This window comes from Siniperca chuatsi, linkage group LG7 (assembly GCF_020085105.1).
Source record: "Siniperca chuatsi isolate FFG_IHB_CAS linkage group LG7, ASM2008510v1, whole genome shotgun sequence".
Taxonomy (NCBI): Eukaryota; Metazoa; Chordata; class Actinopteri; order Centrarchiformes; family Sinipercidae; genus Siniperca; species Siniperca chuatsi.
Window position 1 is genome coordinate 8,878,640 of NC_058048.1, and position 26,935 is coordinate 8,905,574.

Consider the following 26,935-nt stretch of genomic DNA (forward strand, 5'->3'; position numbering starts at 1 on the left):
CACAGGATATCTATGGTACTCCGTATAGGGACCATGTGCGTACTTAGACACATGGCACTTTTAACATTTTATAGTATACATAATAATAATAGCATACATAATCAGCAATAGGCCTATAATAAATCACAAGGCTGCATACTTCTGCTGAGTGAAAAACATTTTCATGTTCTGCCAGTATGATGCTAGATGATGCTATGATGCTTCATCAGCCTCTTGGATTGTTGTTGCTATATCAGGCCCTACATTCAGAGTCATTTTCATAATTGTAATGTATATATCAGTGCACAGGGAGTCCTTCACTCAGTCTGTCACACATGAGAGGCAACAAGAGAAACAGACACAGCCCACACAACAAAGGTTGCAGGTAAACTGTTTAAAGAAAGAAGAAAGTGGCGTCTCTTTGAGCGTGAAAGACATTCAAATGCATAATTACTTGTTCTGAACATTTTGATCTTAATGAATCAAAGATTTTGCATGTCCTTTGTACTGCGGCGGTGTAAAAGATAAATCATTCATTCAAAGATTACAGCTTTGTAATGAAGAGCAGCATTAAGTGACTGTAGGCTAAGGGAACTACTCAGTGATTAAAAGCATCAGCTGAGGAGACTACATCAAATAACCTTCAGTATGTTCAGGCCACTGATCCACTGATCAGCTCACCTCAGCACTAAATAGCTGCTTATATCTTTTCTGCCTAACAGGATAGCTGGTCGTAGCACAGTTTGTTAGCCAAAAAAAACAACCAAACATCAAAAGAGAAACATTCTGACTGAAGTATTTTCTGCTTTAAATTAGATTTTTAGACTTTGAGGAAGGTAAAAAATCAAAGTGAAAAACATTATGGGGGCAGTGCCCCATACATACATCTGTCCATCCACCCCTCCATACTTTCTTCTTCTGCCCCGAAGCTGTTGGCAGAAATTCAGACATTTAGCTGTCACTGCAGACAAATAAGGTATTAGTTAAAGGATCTTAAAGACGCTCGAGGCCCTCACAACCCTCTCTTTGTTTATCGCTCACTCACTTTCTCTTTCTGCCTGAACCTTAAACTTTTCACACTTTTTAAGCAAGTTGCATCAGATGGAGAACAACATCCAGTGTACCGGATCAGATCTTAAAAGTTTGAAGTGGTACACAGTGTTAGGTGGTACAGTATACCTGAAGGAGTTCTCTGGTGTCACGCAAAGGCAGATTGGCTTTATGCAGCACAACATTTAAAGCTGTTTTTGAAATATATTTAATGGGTATTTTGTAGTGATGTATTAATGCAAAGCAGAATGAGAAACAGTCTATAGTGTCAGACATGGCACAGGGAAAACATAAGACATATAGCACAAAGACACGGCGTGAGACCAAACATGATCCACAGCATGATTACTGGGACGCTACATGTGTGAGGTTCTGTTTGTGCCAAAAATGCACTGATAAATACCCTTTTTTGGGGTGGGGGTTGTAGCATATTTTGCCATTGTTGTTTGATTTTGTCTTTTACTTATGAGTTTCTGTTTGGGACTGCAACTAATGATTATTTTCATTATTGTTTAAGCTGCTTTTAGTTATTAATTAGTGTCTCGATTAATTGATTGGTTTATAAAATGTCAGAAAACAGCAAAATGCCATTATATCTGTCAGTTATAACAGTATCAACAGTTCAAACCCCAAATATACTCAGTTTACTATCGCATAGACAAAGAAAAGTTGCAAATACTCACACTCCTGAAACCAGAAAATATTTGGTACTTTGGCTTAAAAATGACAACGTATTAATCAAATATCTAAACGGTTGCTGATTAATTTGCCAAAATACTGTTGTACACTTTTTTAAGGATTTTATAGCATATATTAATAGCTGATGATTGCACCAGTCTGGTGTCCGTACCTGCCTTTTAATGTGGACTGAGGTTTGGTGTTGTCTCCATTTGCCAGAAGCTATGGACAAATGCAAATGACTCGAGTGATGTGCCAAGTCAGGTGACAGAAGCGAGACAAAATCAAACAGAAGTGATGTACAAAATCACGACAATGTACAACAGTAAGGAAATATGTAAAAGGGATGGAAAACATATGGTGTTCTGAAAAGATCCACACATTTTTGGCCTTAATGAAACCTCACACATGTACCTTTTGACAACATCAACTCATCAAGAAAGTCATCCACTGTTTTCTCCCTTCAATATTCCCTTACAGGTTCAAATAAAATAAAGGTTTGAACATGATGGATGGGTTAAATTGGGTTTCTTCAGCACCCCCCAAAATATGCATGCTTGATTTATTATTGATTTCTTTCTGAAACCGCTCCTTTTTTCTTTTTTTTCCTCTGCACCCCCATAAAAGATTCAAAAGACCTGAAGGAGATCCTCAATGCTAAATGTTGCAATTTTCTTCTCCTGAAAGTCCTGGCTGGAGCTCACGATAACTTGAATATTGATGTCAGGTAAACAGGCGTTCCATTCTTTAGTGCTGCATCATGTAATCTTTGGGTTATTGGACACGTTGTTGAGAGGCTTCACTTTGTCCACTGCAGTGTCGAAACGTAACTGCACATTCACTCAAGTGCTGCACTTCAGTACAATTTTGAGGTACTTGTTCTTTACTTGAGTATTTACATTTTACACACTTTTCATACTTCTATACCTATTACATTTCAGAAGAAAATGTTGTACTTTTTACTCCACTACATTTATCTGACTGTTATAGTTACTTAACAGATTAAGATTTTGTATTATTTCAACATATATTATGTCATTAAATACGATGCATTTTTATAGAATAATCGTCGTAGTGGTATGTGCAATAGTTGCTAGCTCCACCTGACCAGCTACAACAGTAAAATGCTGCAAACAATACAGTATTATAATATATAACAATATAACACTGACGAGGTTGCTTCTGCATAATTAGTACATATTGATGATTCTTCTGTATTTTTGTGTAAAAATGTAAGTGGAGTATTTTTACACTGTGGTATTGCTACTTTTACTTAAGTAAAGGATCCTCTGGTCCATTGATACCTGCTGATGGTGTCAACTCAGGTCAAATGAAGCGCTCTGCCTTTACACATTCACACAATTTTGAATAGTTTCAGTCCAAAAGAGGTATTTAACAAATTGACACTTACACATATACAGTGACTATATTCAACACAATTCATTTATTTATTCTTTTTCTAAAGAGAATCTAATTCTGTTTTGCCATTTCAACTAAATTGATCACGATCAATTACAATGACAAACAACAACATTGTCTATATTTTTTTTGTATTAGTTTTAATCTTCTACTTGGACTTTAAACTTTGATTGACCTCAAACATAGATGACATTGCCATCTGGTGGTGAAGAAAACACACTTTAATTGACTTAAAGAACTTAGTTGTCAGTACATTTACTTCTTGGAATCAGCAGATTGGTTTAAACAAGACCAGCATGTTTCTGTGACACCAGTGAAAGGGCAGGAAGAAAAGTGGGCACTACTGCACACTGAACCACACACACTCACTTTGTCAATAGACAAGATCATAAGAGACTAACAAAGCTGTCCGGTCCCCCAGGAAGCATCAGTCCTGCAATGACAAAAAGGACAATGCTATAACTGCAGAAAGGATACATGATTTATTAAAGAACATCTTCAGTGGCACGGCTCCTTCTGTATCTTTAATGTATGAATCATTGTGGCAGCAGCGTGAGCCGTAACAAGCACCACAATGACATTCATTTTTGCAGCAGGAATGTTATGACGTCTGGTCAGGCCATGACCATCTGAGAACAGCGTGTTCACTGTTAACAACAGCCCTTTTATGACTGCCCTATCTAACCTGTTTCTCTTCACTCCCACCCTGGGCTTGGTCATTTCCTCTATTGCTTTAGTCATTTGCATGGGAAACCTATTATTCACACAGATGAAACCAACATGTCGTTCTGTTCCCTCTGAATAAACCTGAATAAGTCAAAAGAATTTAGCCTGAAGGTGATAAGACAGTAGACGTTGCTCTGAGATTGGCAGCAGGTTAACAAGCTAAAGATCGATCGGGAAGATAGTCACTTAGACAACAGAAGAGCTATAAATGAAAACAGCGTACACACACACACACACACAGAGGAGGGTGTGGTGTGTTGGATGTGATTAAAACCGGCACTGCTGGTATAACCTGTTGTGGATGTTCTACACGCACCAACCTTAACCTTTGGAAAGAGGCGTGACAGGTGTCTCACCAGCAGAGCTGCATTTTACTGCATGTTGCTATCAACAAGTCTTGAGAACTACAAACTGCAAAAGTGTAACATGGGAACACTTCAACAAACTGAGAGGTAATAAAAGTCAAACTGTGGCTGTTCAATGTGCCAAAAATCCAACACAGCAAGAGCCTAGTTTGCTAAAGTAAAGCTATTTTATATCAAAAATTAAACTAGCAAGAGATCTCTAACAATTAACCGCAGCCTTGGACCTACCTCATCACTGCTGGAGGATGAGGAGCGTGATTTTTTCCCCTCCTTGTTTTCCTTTTTCTTCTTGTCCTTCTTTTTGTCGCCTTTGCCATCTTTGTCCTTTGACTTGTGCTTTTTGTCGGACTTGTCCTTGCTGTCGGACTTCTCCTTGCTGTCGGACTTGTCCTTTTTGTCGGACTTGTCCTTGCTGTCGGACTTGTCCTTGCCGTCTCCCTAAAAAAAATAAAAAATGGCAAAAGTTGACATTGAATAAATCATTGATTGTGTTGGTTTAGTCTTAAGGATTGTGTGCGAGTCCTGTAATCATTATCAGTCGATGTAGAGTAAGAAACGCGTTGGCTGCACCTTATTGTGCCAAAGAGCTGGCAGCGAAAGGGCACAGATGAAGCAGATTTACCAGAGAAGCAAGTTTTTGATATCAGTTTTCTGGAATCTACACTGACAAGAGCCACTTGGCCTTGCTGTCAAAAAACAGTTCTAATCACAAGCAGATTCATACCACAAAAGACTGCTTCTCAGGGTGCTTCTGAACTACTTGTGCATCTTTGTTAGAATGCACACATACAAAGCTCCTACCTTGTCCTTGTCCTTTTTCCCCCAGGGGAAACTAAACTCATCCTTCTGGGCGTCCTCCTTCTTCACCGCCTCTTCATCCCCACCTATAGCTGCGCACGCACACACACACACACACAGAAGAGACAGATGGTGAGCGGGTTTAAAGGTTAGGAAACATACAAGTCAGAATTATTGTCATCAAGAATCTGAGTAACAAAAGCAACCTCTTTTCACAGCAAAAGTACAGCTACAAATAAAATATACCTGGCTGGGACTGTTTTTGTTTACACATATTACTTATATATCATTATATTACATATATTGGATATTTAACTAAACTGCCAGGTGCAAAACCTGCCCTTAAATGCTTTCGCTTTTCAATTCCAGCTACCAAGACTTAAAACATGTTGTTAACATTCAAGGTATTCCTACCAAATACAGTCAATTTGAGCCTACCTGACGACAGACTGAAAGACATCGTGACTCCTGTTCTTGTGCTCTACCAAACAAGTGCGCACGGAGGAAACCTCACACGCAGGAAACCTGGATTGACCGCACCTAAACCACGTGACCTGACCTAACCACGCCCCCAACCGCCGCTCCCGCTGGGTTAAACGTTCACGTTTATGCCATGTTCCTGTACGGCAGGGCAGCTGTGAAGAGCTCAGGTTTGCCAACTTGGCGATTTGGTCAGTAGATTTAGCGACTTTATTTCTAAAAAGTGACTAGCGACAAATGTAGCGACTTATTCAGACCATAAGGGAAAAGGAGAGAAATATATTCAAATATATTATATTGTAATTCATTCCCTTACATGCTGCGACTCTTCTGCCAACAGTGTTTCTCTTCCTCTCCTTTGACAAGGCAGTCAGTGTGCGGCAGCTTCACTCTTGCTGTCCGGATCTGTGGATTAGGATGTTATAGGTTGTAAACATGTAAATAGTTCGTTTGTGCTTCTCTCTCACTCTTTCTCTCTAGAGTAAGATGTCACTACGTGTTGTAAATATGTAAATAGTTCGTTTGATCTTGTAAACATTTAAATGGTTCGTTTAATCTTCTCCATCCTCCATCCTCCCTCCCTTTATAGATTTTTTAATGTATTATTTTTTTTTACTTTTTTACTTCAAAAACACGATGTTCCCGTAGTGAGTTTGTAATTATTTGGCCAAAGATTTCCCTATCTACGTTTTATATGTCTTAAATTAAGGGGATCTTTCCCTTACTGCACTAAACAGGATGCAAATGAATGCGCGATGACGTCATCAACATGGCGACTTTTGGAGCTAGTTTCATTGGAAAAAAGTTGGCAACATTGCTACTGTATATGCACATTACAAACCCGCACGGTGGTAAGTCTGAACAGGACGAATCATTCAAGGTAAAAATGTGGGCTAAAGGTTGATAAATATTTATCATTCCTACATTCCGATTTATTACTTACTTTCAACTTTTAGTTAGACCTAATTATTTACAGCCCGCAAAGTGTAATTTAATAAAATAGGCCTACTTGCTGGTTTGGTAACAACTTTGTGTTCAGGCATTTAGAAATAAATGACAGTAAGTATTTTTAAAACTCACTGAGAACGTATTTAATAATTACAGTGCACATAATATTGTTAGTGGGTAACAGGAGAAAACGGGACAGTGTTGATATTGCAGTGAAATTAGCAGTGGTGAAAGAAGTATTCAGATGCTTTACTTAAGTGAAAGTATCAATACCATGGTGTGAAAATACTCCATACAAGTAAAAGTCCTGCATTTAAAGTTTTACTTAAGAAAAGTAAAGAAGTATCAGGAAAATGTAATAAAAATATCAAAAGTAAAACGTACTCATTATGCAGAACATGTTTTATAGCCTAATATTGAATTTATGCATTAAACATGTAAATATAAATTTAGTATTTTAATGTTATCTGATCAAGGTGCAGCTGATTTTAACAATTTTATAGGATGATCATATAGTGTTTTGCAACGCAAAAAAATCTCCATCTTACAAGGTAATTATTAATGAGTTATTGAGTCCTAAAAGTCTTTTTCCAAAAATAAGTGAAAAAATCTGACTATTTCAACCTGTTTCTGACAGAAAAGAACTTGTTTGAAGAATATTTTAGAAATGGGTGTGATAATCTTGAAGTAATCAAGAAAAATGTCACCTTATTCTAGAAAACTCATAAAACTAGCTGACTTCTAGTAAAACAGGTTGAAATCATCTCACCGCAATGACAGATTTTTCACATTTTTGCAGTGTTTGCACTATGCCAAATGTTAATCTACAAAGTAACTGCAATCAGAAGAGTAAAAAGTACAATATTTTTCTCTGAAATGTGGTGGAGTAGAAGTATATAGTAGCACAAAATGGAACCACTCAAGGAAAGTACAAGTACCTCAAAATTGTACTTAAGTGCAGTACTTGTACACGTACTTAGTGTTGTGTAGACAAAATATATTCATTTTGGGAAATTACAATGTTAACATTTTTTAAATATGAAGAATTTTTTTATTATTAATATAGTGTTATTGTTGTTGCTGGGGTTAAAAAAACATAAAGCTAAGCCTGGGGTGTACCTCTATAGCTGTAGTTCTAAAATGATGTGTATGTTTTTAATGATGATAAAATAGGGAACAATATGTACTTTTGGGATCCAATGTAGGATCCATCTAACAATGAAAACAGATGTTACAGAACCTAGAACAGCTTATGTGTGTCATTACCAACTGATGTTATATTAAAGTGATAGTACAGTATACTACCACCAAGACAAAGTATTTACAATGTGGGAGAAAGCACTCTTATTATAGTGATAAGTCAGGTGGTATGCAGGCTATAAAATAAAGCAGCCCCTTGTTCACCCCTTTTCTATAGTAAGTGTTTCCACTTAGTATTTCAATGGTATATACAAAATATTTACATATTTGGGGGCTGTAATCTAAAGCATTGGCAGTTATTTTAGTAAAACATCTTCATTCAGCTGCACAATATAAATGTCTACATCCAAAGCCACCAAACAGCTACAGGGACCATTATGTTAGTTCCCACTCTGTAGCTGAAGAACCTGAGATGTAGGAGTCCGTGAAGGCAGCATAAGAAGTAGACAGCCTGTGAGGTATTAGCCATTGGCATTCGTTGTTCTAAGATAATATGTAAATTTACCCCAGTGAGGTATCAGGATTGTGCTGATGGTAAACTTCTCATTCATCTTCATCAGTCCAGGGAAGCCTTGTACACACAAGCATGAATCCTCAGCATTTATATATTTGAAAAGATTTGACATACTCTCAACAAGGATCGGACTGTATTGTGAAAGTGACAATAAGCCTACTATCATCAACATAACTTTACACTAAATTATCAAAACATGACAACGATGACTGCTATTTCTAATAAGAACAACAGGAAACAAATAAAATCATATTGTTTTATTCCACAAAGCAAGCATTTGACATTATTTCATGTGATTGTGAGTCGACATTTTTGCCCACAAATGTGCTTTTTCTTCGTTTTCAAATCATTATCATTATGTTTCATCATGTCACAATGCATCTTTACCCAGTAACCTTCTGGTTGATTACAGCACCCAGAAGTTAGAACACACAATAAAAACATCTGCTTTTATTTTGCATGATGAGTCATCATATTTTTCTTGCATAAAATCAGGGCACTGAGAGCATCATTAGAGCAGATCTCCTCATCACATGCAACTTCCTCTGATGTCATGCAAGTCGTGCTTCTTTTTTTTATCAGTAACATCTATTTTGATCTATGACACCTCAATTTTGGTAAGGCTTGGGGCCTCTCAGTAGGTCACTAGAGGTGAGGTGGGTAGTGGAACGGGTCCCTCCGTCTCCAAACCTCCTTGGGCTCCCCATCAGGGACTCCATGGGGCTGGGAGGTCTGCGAATGGGGGGCCTATCACCCATACTCAGTGAGGAGCCAGAGGCAGAGGGCTTGGAGACAGCTGAAGGACTCAGCTGATCCAGCTTCATGATGGGTTTGGAGGGGAGTGGCACGTAGGAGATGACAGGAGCGCCACCTGGCTTAGAGCTGCTGCCGCTGGGAGCGGAAAGTCCGCCACCACCTGAGCCTGAACCTTCCATTTTTGGCTCGCCACTTTGCTCGCCAACAGGGCTTTCCTGGAATGAAATCAACATGGCAGCAGTTTTCTCAGCTGGAGGAAATATCAGCTTGGCCCAAGAATGAATTAAGGCTTGTAATCTTAATCTTAACCTAATCTTTTTCACATCATTTATATTAAGAGCAAACTCTCAAGGCCAAATAGGAAACCAATAAGATTCAGTCATTTCACCTTCACATGGGACATGGTCTGATGCTAATCACCATTTATGAGTAATTTACCTTTTTCTTCTTCTTCTTGTCCTTTTTATTTTCCTTGTCGCTGTCACTGGAACTCTCAGATGAACTAGAGCTTGAGTCCTGCTCAAATATAAAGCATGCAACACTCCATCATCTGTATTTTGTAAAACAAAAACTGAGCACAAATTTATTTTTCTTTATCACACCCTAAATTACCTTCTTCTTGTCTTTCTTCTTCTTTTTCTTCTTCTTGTCATCATCACTGCTAGAAGAATCCTTGGTGGATGTAAATATAGTAATTGTATTACTGTATTGTTTGTTTTACCCCATCTTAATATACACAGGAAATAGCATTTACAAATATATTAATCCAGAGGCTGCGTTGCGCAAGTACAACACATCCACATTGCTTTACCTTTTTCTTGTCTTTCTTTTTCTTCTTCTCATCCTTTTTCTTCTTCTTTTTCTTCTTCTTATCATCATCACTAGAAGAATCACTGGATGAGTCCGAAGAAGAATCCTGGACAAAAAAAAATAATAATGATAATACAGATCACATTTCATTCCTTCTGTAGTAATTACGCAGTGGCGATGTATCCTCCTGTTATGAGTTGGAACATGCACAAAGGTGGTTGGTTAAGTCATTACACCACCTCATGCATGCTGACATGGTCATTCAGTTGTTTGACTTCACTTTTTCTGCCAGTGACCAAAGAGAAGAGTTGTCAATGACAAGCTGCTTCATTTTCCCTTTTCCAGATGTTTTGAAACTTTTTTGAAGCTTTTTGGACATGTTTGTCAAGCTAATATCCTCAACGGTTGTTCAACACTTTGTTACTCATATAATCAATCAACAACCTGGAATGGAAACCAAAGGATGAGACATTCTCACCTTCTTTTTCTTCTTCTTCTTATCTTTCTTTTTCTTCTTTTTCTAAAGAAAAAAAAAACTTAACTTAAAAATAATTTACTAACTAGAGAACATGATGTGTGTGTTTGTGTGTGTGTGTCATTTCACCTTGTCATCATCACTATCAGAGGAAGAGGAGGAAGAGGAGCTATCATCAGAAGAGCCAGACTTCTAGAAAGGACATCAGCTAGTCAGTAATAGAAGTGCATCCTTGTTCATTAAACTCAAATAGTCTCTACTTTTTATTTTCACTGGTTAGCCACATAACAAAGTGAGCAAAGAGGTGCTACTTTCATTAGACTGTTTCTGAGCATCAGGAGTGTGACATTAGCAAAAGAACAACAGTGGAAAGGGAACACATGACAACACAATAACATTTTTTCACGTTTTACCTTCTTTTTCTTCTTGTTTTTCTTCTTCTTCTTCTTCTTCTTCTTCTTGTCATCTTCACTATCAGAGGAGGAGGAAGAGCTGGAATCCTGTAAAGGTAGAGAGCCGAGGATGACGTAATAACACTAAACGGCACAAGTACAAATAATGTAATATACAGAAGTGTTGTGAAGACACAAACCTTATCCTTCTTCTTCATCTTCTTTTTCTTCTTCTTTTTCTTCTTCTTCTTGTCATCTTCACTATCAGAGGAGGAGGAAGAGCTGGAATCCTGTAAAGAGAAAGAGCCGAGAATGACAATCACATTAAACAGCACAAAGTACAAGTACAAAAAATGTAATGAAGACAAACCTTATCCTTCTTCTTCTTCGCCTTCTTTTTCTTCTTGTCATCTTCGCTGTCTGAGGAGGAGCTATCAGATGAAGAGGAGGAGCTGGAGGAGTCCTATGAATCAAATCAAATACAAATATTCACATTGATATCCACAAACATTTTAATTGTATTGACAGACACACACACACATTCACAACTATGGACACCCAGCCTGCACACAGAAAGACTTTTTTTGAATCTGAAAAAGTATACATTTTCCTTCTTCTTCTTTTTCTTCTTTTTGTCTTTTTTGTCATCATCACTGTCTGAAGGTAAGCCAGAATCCTGTTGCAATTTTTAATATGTGACTTTTGATCTTGATTATCCTGTAACATAACTAACTGTTGCATTCGCACATGGTGGTGATAATGGCCATTAAAAAAGCTACATTCTTCACTTTGTTTAAAGGGAGAAGAGACTAATTCTCGCTTGTCGCAGCATGTACATAGCGTGATTACCTTTTTCTTCTTCTTCAACTTCTTCCTATCCTTCTCCTCCCTTCCTTCTCCCTCATCATCGCTCAGGTGGCCTTCCTCAGTACCATCAGGGAATGCCTGTGCCCCCCCTGCTGGTCAGGAAACATCATTACAACCCAAACAACAAAACTTATTCCAAGCCTCCAAACCATGTTTGATTTGTTAAAGAACCAGACACATACCAGCCAATGCAGAGTTTTTGCACAGTTTGACGTCCCCTGTTGCTTTAAGCTCTTTCTTGGCCTGTCATGACAAAAGAAAGCAATGATTTTCTGTGCATTTGTTCATCTACTGCGCGTGTGGCATACAGTGAGTGTTAGTATTTCACCTTGTCAGCATCTTCATCTTTCTTTTTTTTCTCATCAGCACTTGGTCCTGGAATGTCACCACCTGCAGAAAAGGAGAGCAGTCCAGCATCAACCTCACGAACAGGTTTGGTTGCTGTGATTTCCATATATATTCTGCTTATTCTGTCTTTTTCAGTCACTAAAACATGGAAACACTCACCAGCTGCTGAAAGAGCAGTTGCAGTACTGATCTCATTCTGCTCTTCATCCTGTGAAAAAGTACAAATACGATCAAGCTCAGACGTATTGTACATACTGTGCCTTGTATTTCCTCTACAAATCGGCATACTGTATGCAGAAATGTATACAGTACATGCGCGCACACAAAATCACTTGTGGAATACAATTTGAATAAAGCTGATAAACAATATGATGTAAGGTGTAAAGAGAGTGTGGTAACTTTATGTCTATTCATACCATTCTCTTACATGCGCTGACAGTGCATGCGCAGAAGCTACTACTCATTTTATCAGAAGGCATGTGCACTGTTGGGGAATCTGGTTTGTTACAAAGAGAACACACATTGCTCTACAGTTGTGCATTAAGAAATGAAGTTTAACTCAGATGCTGTTCATACTTGATGCATAACATAGTAAAAACTGTGACCTGACTCAGCATGCCTTCAATAAGTGAAATGCCTTGCGAGATCCACATGATGAGCAGCGTCACCCCTGACCTGAAAACATGCTGAGTCACATAGAGGCTTTAGGCTTTTTCAAAAACAAGAAGAGGAATTTCACCTTTTTCTTATCCTTCTTCTTCTTTTTCTTCTTCTTCTTGTCCTTCTTCTTCTTCTTCTTCTTCTCATCTTTATCACTGTCAGAAGATGACGATGAAGAGCTGGAATCCTGTGTCAATGAAAAAACTATTTTAATCTTCATAGTTAAAGAATGAGTTTGTAATGTAATGTATTACTGTATACTTTCTGCAGAATCTTCCCAATCTTAATTCACACAGTAAATAATAGTACCTCTTTATATAATATGAAGAAAGAGGCTCCTCTGGACAAATGACAAAAAACATCCACATTGCTTTACCTTTTTCTTGTCTTTCTTTTTCTTCTTCTTCTTGTCCTTTTTCTTCTTTTTTTTTTTCTTCTTGTCATCCTCGCTGTCAGAAGAGGATGATGAAGAAGAGGAGCTGGAGTCCTGTGAAAGGAGAATAAACAAAATTTATATATAGTTAATTATAAATATATATATATATATATATATATATATATAAATAGTCACAATATTGTAACTGTATAGTGTCAAATAAAAAGCTTTTTTCTTTAAATCACACCTTCTTCTTCTTCTTCTTTTTCTTCTTCTTCTTCTTTTCATCCTCACTGTCGGAGGATGAACTGTCAGATGAGGAAGATGACGAATCCTGGCAGAGAGGAAGTACAGTAGATATTCAGTAACATAATAATAATTAATTATAATTCACATATTAATGTTTCATTGTTTCCTTTACAGGTATATATTTACTGACGTTCAATAAAACAGTTAGTTATTGTTGTTTAATCTGCTGTATTTTATAAAAGATAGTCACAATATTGTAACTGTATAGTGTCAAATAAAAAGCTTTTTTCTTTAAATCACACCTTCTTCTTCTTCTTCTTCTTCTTCTTCTTCTCCTTCTTCTCCTTCTTCTTTTTCTTCTTACCATCTTCGTCATCTGATGAGCTGAAAACCTGAAGCAAGAAAAGGAACACAAATCCCATAATGACAAGTTTAACAGCAAAAGCACGTTTAAAATGGGAGGTTGTTTGATTTCTCTCTCACCTGGCTGATCTTCAGGCCTTCTGCACACTGCTGTTCCATTTGGCCATCGGGACCTGAAAACATTAAACACATTAAAATGTTAAGCGTTTGCTTAATAAATGAAAAAAATATTTACATGCATTGTCGGCTGAGAGACATCTCTATAATCAAATAGTTGATTCAGATCACATATCACTGCTGCTGAATAAAAAGGGAATTTATAAACAAACATGCAGTTCTGAATATTGTTCAATGTCATTCTGTCAACGTTATTAAAAAAAACAGCCGTTTTTAAAGTTTTAAAGTAAATGAAATAAAATAAAATCTGAGTGATGAGGTTTTCATGAGCTGCTGTAAACACAGAGCTTTATAGACATTTGTTTAAGACTGTAGGAAATGACCATATGGGAGATAATACATATCAGAATGTGTCTGTCAAAGGTTAAATGACAACCCAATGGGTGGCCTGCTCTCTTCTGTCACCATTTACTTAATCTGTCAGCCCTTTGTGATCAAAAAACATGGAAATGTGGGTGTCAGGGTGGCTTGGGAGACAGTGCTATTACTGGAAGATGTGGACAAGCAGGATGTTTAAACTCAATTCTGCCAAGGTGACAAGACACCACCTACACGATCTACAATGTAAAAAGCTATAAAAATAAGCTTCTGTATCTCTCTGTGAAGGACAAATACATGTGTTACAAACAACTGACACCACTTCAACTGGATTTATTAATTAAATTGGCCGAGTAATCTAAGGAGCAGCAGACAAGATGAAATTAACTTCTTGCAAAGAACCCAAGATAAATACTTTTTCAAGATTTTGGAATGCAAGCATACTTGCAGACGATATCACATGGGGGGTAAGAATATGATATGCAATATATGCTTTTGTAAAGGAGAATGCACAGAGCCTAGAAATGCATTATCCTCATGGGACTTGATAGCAGCAGCTGTCTAAAAACAACACAGTTTCACTTACCAGCCTGAGATATGACAACACTCTCCCAGACATACTCTTTCTCCTCATCCTTTTTCTTCTTCTTCTTCTTCTCCTTTTTCTTCTTCTTCTTCTTGTCATCCTGCAAGGGAATGTCGATTCTTTCATAACTGTGTTGTGTTTTAATTGGGGTGTTTTTAAACTGCATGTGTGCTCGTGCCTGAAGCTTGTTTGCAAAGTGAGTGTTACATTTGCTTAATAAAGAAGAAATACAGATAAAGTCATCAGGATCTGGGTTGGGTGTCACCTGCTAGTCATATATTAAGAATTTTCTGCCTTCACTACAGTTAGATAACACCATCCACACCTCCTGTGGACATACAGCCAAAACCAACACATGAGAAAATATATGCACAGACTGTACATACAGTATGGCTATTATTACACACATACTGGATGCATAGGCATACTACTACTATGTAACCCTTGCATGTAAGCCTGTGCACACACCAGCACGTTCGTGATGTCTGGGGCATTCCCATTCCAAATAAAGCTACATAGATCCCATATGACTTTATTGTCATGACTTGCTGTGGTAGGTACAGAGGGTGTTTCACACATTGCCACTGGGTGTGTTCCTCTCCTGTCCGATACCACTTGCTATCAGATCCAGGACATTAGAGCCAACCCATGACCTCAAAAAACGAGTAAGACATACGATTGCAGTCACTTGAAGCTAAAAGTTACTAAACTAGACTAACAGAACTGGTATTTGTGTGCTCTTTGAGAGTTATTTCAAAAGCTGAAACTGTTGACAAAGCCGGCCTGGGGAGGGTCGATGTGCATGAGGAATCTTGCCAAAAGGCAGATTTCGAAATACAGTCAATTTAACGGCCATTCCATCCTAAATATTCTCTTAACAGACTGCATTGTTAGCTTTGACAATATCCTCCCCTGAGGCAGCGACATAATTAAAAGAGAGCAATCCCAATATGTTTGTGTGTGGCCAAGGACTTAATTTAGCAATGCTGAAGGAAAGATTTCTGAAAAGGATTTACAAAACGGTGCACTGCAAAACCATCAGTTCTACAGTCTCTTTAACTCGTTTAAAGGAAACTGAAAGAATACCGAGAGCTGTGCATCAAGCATCAAGTCCTTGCAAAATGATGAGTGCAAACAATACATTTTCCTTGTCACAAGTAAGTCTCAGGCAGGGCTCTGTGGTATTGAAAGGTGTGTGGTGACAGCAACCAGTGTGTGACATGTTAGAGCAACACAGGAGTTGCATGGAAGAAATATTCCTCTATATAGCTAAGGGATCCTTGAGCAGCACTTGTGCCATAACCACAACTTACCTCACTGTCACTGTCTGAAGAGCTACTGGAGGAAGATGAAGATGATGAGCTGGAATCCTGTTGAGAAAGAAATGGGGAAGTTATTGCTCAAGGTTTATTCATACCCTCCTTTGTTTGTGAAAGTGAAATATGAGAATCTAAATGGATGAGTCACTACAAACACACTGGAGCGAGGCTTTGTTATAGCCACTTAGAGAAGGCAGTGTAGCTGGCAGCAAAAGGGAGGGGCTCTTTAAGAACACATACGCACCCCATTCCAGCTATGCCGTGAGCCAGTCATTGCAAAGGTGACAGTTGATGCACATTAAAAACAAATGAATACCATTCCTAGTTCTGTCCTGTTTGACCGTCTGTTGCTAGGTGCAGCTCACATTGTACTTCCTCCTCTGTCAGAAGTCAGACCTCATGAGTAGCCTCACATGTGTCTATGTGTCATGTGTCTTCTAATCAATGCAACACTCTCAAGAAACCACAGGATCAACTGACTGTTGTGTAGGGACGTGATTTCATCTTATTAGACATGAGGAGACTGTTGGCACTGTCCCAACATAGTCTGTCCAATTTTCACCACAATGCTTCACAGAGAGTTTTCAAGAAAATACTCAATAATGGTAATAGCATTTAACAGTGAATATTGCTTGGCTAGTGGTGAAGATGAGCTTTTTGAGACACATACTTTCTTCTTCCTCTTCTTCTTCAGCTTCTTCTTCTTTTCTTTCTTGCCGATACCCTCATCCTCGCTGTCCGAGGAGGACAGAGAGCTGTCAAACGAGTGCAGCTCCTGGGGACAGACGAAAAGAGAAAGCAGAGATTATCTTCTGTGTCCTTCACAATCTTTAGAATCCAGTCTGGTGGGAATATTTTACACATAAACAGAGCTGATAAGCATTACAGTAAAACTTAACGCTCTTTATTTTAATGCAATTAATTACTTGGCAACTGTTGATGCATTTTACATGTATCATTTTTTTACTGGTCATGAAATTATAACTACTGAATAATAGACATTTTCTTGAATATTTGGTGACAGAGTAATATGGGTCCATGCACCTTTTTTTCAAATGATTGCTCTGTGTTTTTCAAATATCTCTCCTGCTCACCTGTCCATCTCTTGCTCCTGCGGGGTGTCCAGGTGGACTCTTGTCTCCCTTCACCTTGCACAGGTCTGCAGGCTCTGCTACCTCAGCAAGGGGCTGCAAACCACCAGGAGGCACCACCACTGGCTGCTGGACAGCTGTGGCGCCTGCTCCACCTGGAGCTACACAGTGCAGGGTGACAGGATTAGAGGTGTTTGGCAGCCAGAATTACTCTATGTTTTTTTGATTTAGAATCCTAAAAACTCAGCTAATGAGCCGCCAGTATCTACAAACATTATGGAGGATCAGCTGCTGTAGATACCTATTTTTACATGCTGGTTGTATTATAACAACTGAGGGAATTGTGTTGCTGCACTTCCTTAGTGTCCCACTTCCTTAAATGGACAGCCATGTTAAAAAAAAATAGAGGAGTAAAAAACAAACATAAGGTGCTAAATCAATAAAATGGTGCCTGCAGATGGATTACATTGTGGTGCCCTTTGCCATAAATCCAGCAAATTGCCTAATTACTACAACAATTCAGAAAAGTGCCAAACCCCTAAACAGTATAAGGAAAGAAGACAATGTGTTTGTTCCGTGTACACATGCTATATTAGTGACAGAAACACATCTATAAAACAGTAATACAGGGATATTTTGCTTTCTTCCTGAAATGATTGTTGTCTGTTGATTAAAGAAGGAGACTAGCCAACATGTCATCAAGCCCACGCTCATCAAAGTATATTGCTAAACAAATCACAGTCAAAAAGACAGCAAACCTTTGAGGAAGGTGGACTCCATGTAGGTCCAGACTTCTCCTCTGACCAGAAACCCACGGCTCCTCTGACACCTGTTCACTTTTATAACAAGTTTTATGGGTGGGGAAAAAGGCAAAGTGTCAAGTTGGCCAAAATCAAAGAAATTTCCCTTCACAAGTTTCAAAATAAAACCCACTTTGAAATAAAATATTTACCATTACTAAAAATCCACCGACTATATTTAATGCGCCAACTCCTCTATTTCATTATTAATTGTTGTTCTTTGTGACACAACAAGTAACAGATTCAACGCTTTTTAAAATATACAGTCTGTTTTATTTTGGAAGCAACAATGTTTTACACCCAGTGTAATTCTGGCTTTATATCTGACTCGTGGGCCCTGCCCAGCTAGACTGGCTGATTTACCTGTGCCAGCAGGTAATGAGCTCCCTGCAGTGACAGGATAATATCCTATGGTAGCCTATCTGCAATGGAAGGTATCGCGGGTAAAGGTTTACTATGCTTAACAGGTCTATACCAATTGCAAAAATTGGGAATTATCAGTGATGCCTACCGCACAACTCCAGGGGAATAAATTAGTTTGCCCTTAATTTCGAGCAGCTCAGAAGCATGATTGTTTGAACGTGGTCTTTAGTAATCATGTACCAGTTACGTGAGAATAAATGACCACAGATAAAATCATAAAATGCTCTTGTGTCGCCTCCCAGAGGATAATCAGAGTTATAACTATAAGGTAGTATTTCACTACCGGTAGTCAAACTTCTAGCTTCTGTTCCTTTCCAGCTTCCGTAGTTTGAAGTTAGCCAGAAACACCAGAAAGTCATCGTAATTCCGGAAATGGGATTTTATTCTCAAAATAAAAGTAAGGATTTACATTTATATTACAATTTAAGTGAAAGGGGAAAAAAGAACAAACACTGGATCGTACATAACTACATGATAACATAAAGAATACCCAATTGACCCATTAGATATAGAAATAAAGATATATTAATATACATACTATATTAACATAGCCAATGATGTTGATACAATATGATACAAGGGTTATAGTTTGAAATTTATAAGGAAAACGTTATCTTTCGATAATGTAGATAACTTGATAGTGTAAATTATCATATACTGGCGAAGTATTTATGGAAGTACACAACACTTTCTGTTACCTTTTTCCGAGCCTTCCTCATTAGTGTAATGTAACTAGCTAACTTTAGTTTAACTTAAAGAAGACATTGTTGGGGACGGTTACCTTTTTAAACGACATTCCCACGTCTTACCCCTCCTCTGTCATGGTACTTTGCCAAAGGAAATTTGTGTTTTGGGATTATGAAGGGTCAGTTCTTTGTCAGTCTCTCTGTAGCTAGAGGACCAAAGGGAAGCTATGAAAACTAGCTACATGTGGGTCTGGTCACACTTGAATGACTGACTGGTCGTCACAATGCCGAGCCAAACGACGTCCCCGCCGCTGACAGTGACTGTGCTGGCCGCGCTGTGGGTCAGTTTAGGACGGTGCGAGTCTCCGTGGCCAGGATGTGACAATGGAAAGGTAACTACAATATAATACCTGTTATGTCTGTTGGTGTGCATGTACCACCCAGTGTTTTAAGATGTAAGTTATGTTCAGTTATTGTAGGCGTTAACATGCACTCAGTTTCCTTGTATGTGTGTGTGTGTGTGTGTGTGATAGCTCTCTTTGGACAGGGACCTGCCTGAAGATGCTGTTTATTGGGACTGTCCAGTGTCTACTTGGTCAGAGTCTACTCAGGTAACTATGAATACAACAGACCTCATCATTATCTGTGTTATTATCTCCAAAGTCTCACTGGCTCAGATGGGTGGGGTGTGTTACAATACACTGGGTGACAGCCAGGGAGTTTCAGCAGTCATAGGAGAGTAATTGTTGTGGTAAACCCTGTATATCTGGTACTGCCGGTACAGGTAAATCAGCTCTTACAACTACTTGGCTTGTTCAGGTTGCTCTATCAGGTTTAACCAGTGTTCACTGTCTCTCTTATCTACAGAGATGTCCCAGTATTGACACAGTGTATGATCCTGAGGTGAGTAAACACTTTACCAAGCACTTAATTTGAGAGTTTTTCCCAACCTTTGACCCTCAAACACTAACGTAACATGGCTATTTCCTAAAATCAAAGCTCACAAATTTTACTATAATGCATGAAATGAACCAAAAGCTTTATGGGTGTGTGTGTGTGTGCAGATATATTGAAATGTGTTAGTTGCAGCCTTAGTTTGAGTTAACCAAAACATCGTCCTTGTTATGTAATTGTCAACAACAAATGGGTGAAAACTGAACGGCCGCTAACTTAGTGTTTGTCTTGGGTGATGACTGGGTGTTTATACCCAGGAATAGGGCAATAAAATCTAATTTGACCTAAATTCTTTCCACTGCAGCCAGCCATGCTGATCTGCATGGATAAATCTATTTCCTACAACCATACCTTTCCCAACAGGTAAGGCTGTTTGGACAGACACATAATACACATGCTCCCAACAGATGTAATTTTTTTCATGTATATAAGAGCTACTGAGGATATTAAGATGTGTGTCTGTATTTGTTTGTGTGTTGTAGTGGAGCGTACAGACCAGTGAGGGCAGAGAGTGGAGAGTACTTGTACTGTCCTCCTCAACGGTGGCTCAATAACTTGCACGTAAGTCGCAACATCACACATCTCTTGGTGCTGCTTCTGCCTCTGTCTGCACTGTCATAACAATTTAATCACTTCATCTGCTTAGTACAGTAAATGAATAGACCTTTGTGTTCAGGGCATCGGTGAAGACACTGACTATTTGTTTAACTCCAGTTAGTGAGACACAGGCAGTGACCACAGTACCCACATATCTGTATGCACATGCAGCACTCAGTCATATGAGCATTTAGACATATACCGTGTGGTTGTTGCTGCAGAAGGGAATGCTCAGTGTGTTAGGTAGTATACTGTAATGTACCGTGAGTAATTTAAAGTTACAGAGAGATGAAAAATTACCTTCTTACTTTTGTTGCTAAGTCCCTATATCTAAATAGACATCTATTTAACACAAAAATTAATTTTATTTAGAAAAGGTGATGCAACTAATAATACCATTCCTCTGCTCCACCCATTGTGTAAAAGCTGCAGCTTCACAACATTTGAAGTGACAACATAGTAAAGAATCAACATGGTATTGTGGTGCATTTTTGGATGATCACTCAGAATGCCTTGTTTATTTTCTTTAAGATGCCATAGTTTTGACGAATGGGGTTGATAGAAGCATAGAGGAGTTCATTGGTTGTGGACAGTATAATATATAGACTGCCGACCAATTCTTCTGAGTCAACTATTATTCCACAATCCCTTCTGTATTATTTCTCAATCTAGCAATCTGTTTTGGCCAGAAATGCATCAAACTGTGGAGTCACAATCAATGTGTCCTTGCGACTTATATTAAGAGTATTACAGGAAAGTCTGCCAACACTCACATTCTGCCTGTTTGGACCCTTGGTAGCGGGACTGCCACTGAACATGGATTTTCTTGAATATCAGGGATTTAACAATCAGCGATGGCGTGTCAGGGATTTCTGTTAATGGGCCATTGTAGACCATAGTGCCAGACTGTACTTTAGAACACAGCTGGTTTCATTTTCCCTGTAGGAATCTTTGTCAGCTGAAAAACATTATTAACAGACAAGGAGGGAATACAATATTTACATTATTATAAGCACTTAGCCTTAGTTATATAGTGTCATAAATTTTGGTGAAAACCAAATCGATGGAAACCCTGTGGCAGAGGATGGGGACAATGATAGTCACATGTATGCTTGTGTTTGTGTTTTTGTGTAATTTCCAGCATGGAGCTACTGTTTTGCTCTACCATCCCTGTGCTCCTCTCCACGAGCGTCAACTTCTGTCTGTCCTGGCTCGCTCCTGTCTGCCTGACTACATCATTACCCCACATCCACAGCTCAATAAACACACGGTGAGACAAACCCTTTATCGCTGTTCTCTAACCCACCAAAGGCAGTAAGGGACAGCAGAACCTCAATATTTCTGTTACCTTTTAAGGCTGCATATTTCCTGTTGAAATAGTTTGAACTTTGCATGCATGTTTTTGTTAACGTTAACACCTGAGCACAACTGAAGGTGTAACTCAATACCATTCTTTCATAAATAGACCTATCTGGTTGTGACTAAGCAAGGTCAGGACTATCAGATATCTGTTAATCCACTTTTAAGGGTTTAACAACCTTTATGTAAGTGTGAAAGATACTTAAACACCACTGTTTGAGGCAGCAAGGTAGCCTTTTTGTCCCTGTTACCATTTATTAGGAAAAACTACACACATCTTAAACAAAAACAAAAGATTAGGTTTTCATTATATTGAGGATATCAAGCTAAGTAACAAATGATTTATATGTTGGGCTTTAGGCTTAACTTAACTTTAGGCATGTGGAAAGTTGTTTCTCAGGACACACTGGCATAAAAACTTTGACATAATCAGTTATGTTGCCTTGCCAAAATTAAAGAATAGGATAATATTGGAAAAGATCATATAAATATATGGTCCTTTTTTCTCTTTTGGTTTACATAATCCCTTTGAGTATCTGCTTTCACACTGCGCTATACCCATCTCCTGGTTTGATTTAGGTAAAGATCATGTACTTAGATTTTCTTTATTTTTTCAACTGAAGATGCTTATTAATAAATAAAACACTATATACTAATTTTCATGTTTCCCCATGTTCCCTTGTGGTTCTATTTATGCTAAGTTTGACTGTGCTATACCGATTCTGTCTGAAACATGTTTTGATCCTACACAGGCCAGTTCTAGTGTTTCAACCAAGCTTGTTAAATAGCCTCAACATTAGCTCTATTAAAGGTGGGTTGTGCGATTCTGGAGAAATCCAATACCATGACAAATACCATGAAATAGAGCGAACAACAACACAGCAAGTAATATAACTAACGTTAGCTAGGTTGTGGGTTAGCAAACTGTTGCTACAGTTGCTGCTGCGAAGCTAACAGCCAGAGAGGACGAGACGCTTTCCCAGAGCCAGCACAGCAGCTCCAGACAGCGATACTCACAACTCTCCTGCTACTATAGCTAACATCACAACAACACCATGACTTGGCAAACTAGAGAGTAAGCTGAATGTCCGTGGGTAAGTCATTTAACGTTACCTGACACACACATCATGGCTGGAATAGTGTTGTGTGGCTCGGTCTGAGCCACTTTGTTTATTTCCCATTTACAGAGCCAGGGTTGTGTACAAACACCAGCCCTGCCGCTTTTTTCAGCGCACACACAGAACGGACAGCTAGTGGACCGCGAGGAGATATTATATGAATTTGACAAAAAGATGTGTATTGGATTAGAATCGCATACCCCACCTTTAATTTTCATAACAGCAGCATTACAGTTTTTTCATAATGACACAAAAATCAGCCATTACAAATACCTAGGAGTGATTTTAAAGAGTTAGTAATTTATTCTAAATTGCAGTTTATTACAGTTTTACAAAACTTTTTGAGTAATTTTCATTGTTGATTGTTGTTGGTCCTTGTTAACGACATTACAGTGTTGCATCCAGCTAGCTGAGGACAGGGCAAGGAATTAGAGAGCTATTACAGCCTATTAGTGTACCAAAAGGTGAGTTTCACCCTGTGGAAGAAAGGGAGTGAGTGTATGTTCACTGTTTGCTCTGTGTTCAGCCAATAGCCTTAGTGTCCTGGGGTCGCACCTTGGAGCTGTTCACCGTGGCCTCTTTAGATGTCTGTGATTGGCTGGAGACCACAACATCCACAAGAAAAAAGTTTGGTGGTGTGAGCCAGAGCAGGAAATACAACCTGCTGTTAACCTGGTCATCTGAGCAGCACCGGCAGCAACATGCACATCCAGGGGAACACTCAGCAAAAATGAAGGTTAGGAGACTTCACTGATGACTTTGTCAATTTAGTTTATATACATGGTTGATATTGCATGCGCTGCAATAAAAGCAGCATCGAAGAGTCATTTCAGTAGTCTTTTGAGATGTCTCTAAGTAGCTGTTACTGTAAATCCCCAGGAGGCTCTGAGGCGATGCTGTGAGCTGACCATCTCCTCTCTGCTGAATGGAGCGATGGAGGCAGAGCTAGAGTCTGACATGAAGAAGAAAAGCTTGAAACAAATTAAAGAGGAAGGTAAAAGCAGGCAGATAAGAGCTGCCATTGCAGAAAAACAGGGGGACGAGAGAGAAAACACAATAACGCATGTGTCCAGTTTTCTGTCTAACCAGAGCAACAGAACCACCCTCAACAGGACAGGGGACGCCCAGAACAACAACAGCACGCCCGGACCATCAGCAGATTCTCATCCAGGGAACAGGACTCTCTCAGATCCTCCTGGTCCAAGGGAAGCTCCTTCTCAGTCTAAGATCCAAAATATAAATCAGGGCCTTATACCCATTCCCACAATTTCTTTGAGGTCAAATATGTCTGAGACTCCTGAGTCTCAGAAGAGCAGGCTAAGACTACAGACAGCAGCACAGCAGCCCAGTCCTAAAGATACTGCCTTCAGAAACCCGAACCTCTCTGCTGGGTTGGATGTTCTTGCAGATGGCATGAACAGTGAAGATAACCATACTGCCAGGCCTGACGCCCTGGCCCTTAGTTCAAAAGATGAAGCTGCAGACTCATCCAAACAGAGAGATAAAGACTCTGTTAAACACAGCATGAAAGAGAAGGACTTCAAAGAGAAACACTCTGATAAAGACAAGACAGCAGATGGCATGATGAAGGATAATGAAGTAGTAGATGTTAAAGAGAGAGAGTTGAAACAAACACACAGTGACACACACTCTCACTACAAAAGTGAAAAGACCGGCTTTGAATCTGTTTCCAAATCCCAATTGGTGCCTCCGCCCCAGCCACAGCACCCACAGCCAGCCAGTTACCTGCCCAACAGCCAAGACTGCGATGGCTGCAAAGAAGGCGAACACTGTGAATGCAACAATGACTCAGGGGCCGAGGCCCGAGCCGCTGTTGTGAGTAAGGGGTTGCCGAGGACGCCCAGGACAGACGAAGCGGTGTGGGCAGCAGCAGCACTGGGCTTCCTGCTGGTTCTCCTGACCCTGTCAGTGCTTCACACGCGCCTGTACCGCCACTGGAGGACCATGCCCAGTCTTTACTGGCACGACCCACAGCAGGACTATGACAGTGTGGCAGGTAGGTGGACCACAGAACATTCAGTCACCAGAGAGCTGTTTTAATCCTCTGACCAATCCTGTGAACTAGTTTGATGTTAAGTAATCAGTTCTTTCTTGGCATATGTCTGTGCACCTAATGCCAGTGAGGTATTTCAAGTAGGTTTTAAGAGATCCTGCTAATTAACACAGACAGACAGAACCATAAACATAACCTCTTAAGTGGAGGTAACAAGGTGCCTTTGTTTATATTCTTAAGCAGTTTAATTAATGTTTATCTGTGTGTGTGTGTGTGTGTGTGTGTGTGTGTGTGTGTGTCCTGTAGATGTGATCAGCAGGAGGCTACTAATTGCAAAGAGGAGGCGGAAAAGGGGCAGAAGACAGGAGTGCGTTCTTCTGCCCAGCTCCTCCAGCTCAGATGAACATCCATAGAAAAATGAAGGAAACATCCCCAAGAATGTCAAGAATGCACCCAAGTGTCACTGCATGTAGAGGAGGGGAAGAGTGGACTTTGTGTCCCCACACTATTGGCAACAGCTTGTCTGTCCATGAAATAGACTATGTGAACAAATTAGACCTGGGTTGTGCAAAATGGGTGCAACTCAATATTAGGGCAGCATTCCTAATAATCATACCATCTATACACCTTTATACAGCATACAGTAGGTTGGATGTGTCATATCAGTATGTATCTCATGTCTTCTTGTGAAGGAGGCAATGGAATGGAGGACAAAATTTTTTTGACCATCCAAAATGAGCATTGTATGATGAACAGCGATTTCTTAATAAATTGCGTATGTCATAGATTTGACATTCAGTAGTCCAAAAGTACATTCCCCAAATAACATCCATCAAAGAATATTAACAAAAGAAGCTACTGTATATTGTTGTAAGCTTACACAACTTTCATCAGTCATGTGGTTCTGGATCAGTCCCTTGAGCACTCAGGGCATCCCCATAAACATTACATCAAAGAGAAGCCCTCAGGTTTTATTTAGTGACCCACAAATTTTATATATTTGTATGACTTACAATACATTTGTCTGATCATACTCTCTTGCACATCACACAGTCTATAGGCAGTAGTTTTATAGTAATATGTTGCTTTTACCTGTGAAGGTTTAGTATGTGAATGTGTAAGTTGCTGTTCTAAGCAACGTCGTGTTGTCATTAAATGGTACGAACATGTGAATAGCTGTATTTTGAAGGATTTACAAAGACATTAAATTCCTTTACAGTGTGTGGACTGCTGTTGTGGATGTTTTCTTTTTATACAATAAGCAAATGTTAGCATCTGACCAGTTATAGCCGGACCGATGCCTGGATTTTTGAGGCTGATACCAATATAAAAAAATCCGATAACATAATATACATACTTGTAAATTACGTCAAACTTGTCTTAGGCATTTCTGCACTGCAATTTTGTGTTAGTTGACCGATACCTATATATTGGCTGATTTATCAGTTTAGCTCTAACGCAAATCTTGAGAAGGGAGCAAGAAATATGCATTTTACAACCACATGTACTATGAAATTATGGCTATTTGTTTGAAGACTGAAATGTAATATGGTTTCTCATATGGATTCTAAATGCTGTGGTGGGTTGTAGTGCTCATGTTGTAACTATATACTTTTCCTGTGAGGTTGTCACTTGTTTTTCTAGAACTTGTTAATGGAAATAAAAGCTGCTGCCCAGTGGCTGGAATGTCTTTATTAGGAAACTAAAGGCTCAGTGTAGAACCAGCTCAAAAAGCATCAGACTAAGTAAAACGATGCAAGCAAAGTTTTATGTTTATAAAATCATTGCTTGTTTTGTGATTTTTTTGATGTGATTAGACCCAATGCAATAAATCCAGCTGTTAAGCACCTTATACCAAGTTGTATTCATTTACCTCAGCATGATGCAGTTTTTCTTTATCTTTGCTAAGAAATGTCAACAGCATCATCTAGTTACATTTTTTCCCTTAATACTGAAAGGTTTGGTTACTTGGTCATGACTGAAACTGTTGTTACACATTACCGAGAAAATGTACACACTTGTCCCTATTAGAGTGAACAT

The 26,935-nt window shown here is 39.0% G+C and overlaps 3 protein-coding genes across 5 annotated transcripts; 1 reads left to right on the forward strand and 2 right to left on the reverse strand.

The window, feature by feature from the left end:
- Positions 1 to 3,132: 3,132 nt before the first annotated feature.
- Positions 3,133 to 5,601, reverse strand: LOC122878545 (protein PXR1-like). 2 transcript variants are annotated; one of them, XM_044201405.1, is made up of 4 exons: positions 5,454 to 5,601; positions 5,019 to 5,107; positions 4,446 to 4,655; positions 3,133 to 3,559 (listed from the first exon to the last, which is right to left on the reverse strand). In XM_044201405.1, exons 1-4 carry the CDS (start codon positions 5,473 to 5,475, stop codon positions 3,554 to 3,556), a joined length of 327 nt encoding a protein of 108 aa, XP_044057340.1. In that variant the 5' UTR covers positions 5,476 to 5,601; the 3' UTR covers positions 3,133 to 3,553. The 2 variants fall into 2 exon arrangements, with proteins under 2 accessions (XP_044057340.1, XP_044057341.1); XM_044201406.1 differs by having other exon boundaries at positions 5,019 to 5,101; positions 5,454 to 5,506.
- Positions 5,602 to 8,399: 2,798 nt separating this feature from the next.
- Positions 8,400 to 17,780, reverse strand: LOC122878543 (cylicin-2-like). The gene is made up of 23 exons (XM_044201402.1): positions 17,703 to 17,780; positions 16,948 to 17,105; positions 16,524 to 16,628; positions 15,848 to 15,904; positions 14,535 to 14,634; positions 13,574 to 13,626; positions 13,393 to 13,482; positions 13,089 to 13,175; positions 12,842 to 12,952; positions 12,545 to 12,652; positions 11,965 to 12,013; positions 11,786 to 11,847; positions 11,640 to 11,700; positions 11,440 to 11,546; positions 10,961 to 11,053; positions 10,791 to 10,880; positions 10,612 to 10,698; positions 10,328 to 10,390; positions 10,202 to 10,243; positions 9,725 to 9,829; positions 9,526 to 9,585; positions 9,352 to 9,429; positions 8,400 to 9,128 (listed from the first exon to the last, which is right to left on the reverse strand). The coding sequence occupies exons 1-23, from the start codon at positions 17,722 to 17,724 to the stop codon at positions 8,766 to 8,768; spliced, it is 2,151 nt and encodes a 716-aa protein (XP_044057337.1). The 5' UTR covers positions 17,725 to 17,780; the 3' UTR covers positions 8,400 to 8,765.
- Positions 17,781 to 18,796: 1,016 nt separating this feature from the next.
- On the forward strand, positions 18,797 to 26,747 carry tp53i13 (tumor protein p53 inducible protein 13). Of its 2 annotated transcripts, XM_044201403.1 has the most exons (9): positions 18,797 to 19,245; positions 19,387 to 19,464; positions 19,721 to 19,756; positions 20,112 to 20,170; positions 20,290 to 20,368; positions 21,546 to 21,674; positions 23,408 to 23,617; positions 23,761 to 24,898; positions 25,202 to 26,747. In XM_044201403.1, the coding sequence occupies exons 1-9, from the start codon at positions 19,138 to 19,140 to the stop codon at positions 25,306 to 25,308; spliced, it is 1,944 nt and encodes a 647-aa protein (XP_044057338.1). In that variant the 5' UTR covers positions 18,797 to 19,137; the 3' UTR covers positions 25,309 to 26,747. The 2 variants fall into 2 exon arrangements, with proteins under 2 accessions (XP_044057338.1, XP_044057339.1); XM_044201404.1 differs by lacking the exon at positions 20,112 to 20,170.
- The last annotated feature ends 188 nt before the right edge of the window (positions 26,748 to 26,935 follow it).

Excerpts from the sequence above, each read along its gene's own strand:
- LOC122878545 (XM_044201405.1), bottom strand. The coding sequence starts at position 5,475 with ATGTCTTTCAGTCTGTCGTCAG. Across the intron at positions 5,108-5,453 it reads GTCTTTCAGTCTGTCGTCAG|CTATAGGTGGGGATGAAGAG; the intron begins GTAGGCTCAAAT and ends GTGCGTGCGCAG. Across the intron at positions 4,656-5,018 it reads GGAAAAAGGACAAGGACAAG|GGAGACGGCAAGGACAAGTC; the intron begins GTAGGAGCTTTG and ends TATTTTTTTTAG.
- LOC122878543 (XM_044201402.1), bottom strand. The coding sequence starts at position 17,724 with ATGGAGTCCACCTTCCTCAAAG. Across the intron at positions 17,106-17,702 it reads GGAGTCCACCTTCCTCAAAG|CTCCAGGTGGAGCAGGCGCC; the intron begins GTTTGCTGTCTT and ends TGCACTGTGTAG. Across the intron at positions 10,699-10,790 it reads AGATGAAGAAGAAGGATAAG|GATTCCAGCTCTTCCTCCTC; the intron begins GTTTGTGTCTTC and ends CTACCTTTACAG.
- tp53i13 (XM_044201403.1), top strand. The coding sequence starts at position 19,138 with ATGCCGAGCCAAACGACGTCCCCGCCGCTGACAGTGACTGTGCTGGCC. Across the intron at positions 19,465-19,720 it reads CTTGGTCAGAGTCTACTCAG|AGATGTCCCAGTATTGACAC; the intron begins GTAACTATGAAT and ends TCTTATCTACAG. Across the intron at positions 20,369-21,545 it reads GGTGGCTCAATAACTTGCAC|CATGGAGCTACTGTTTTGCT; the intron begins GTAAGTCGCAAC and ends TGTAATTTCCAG.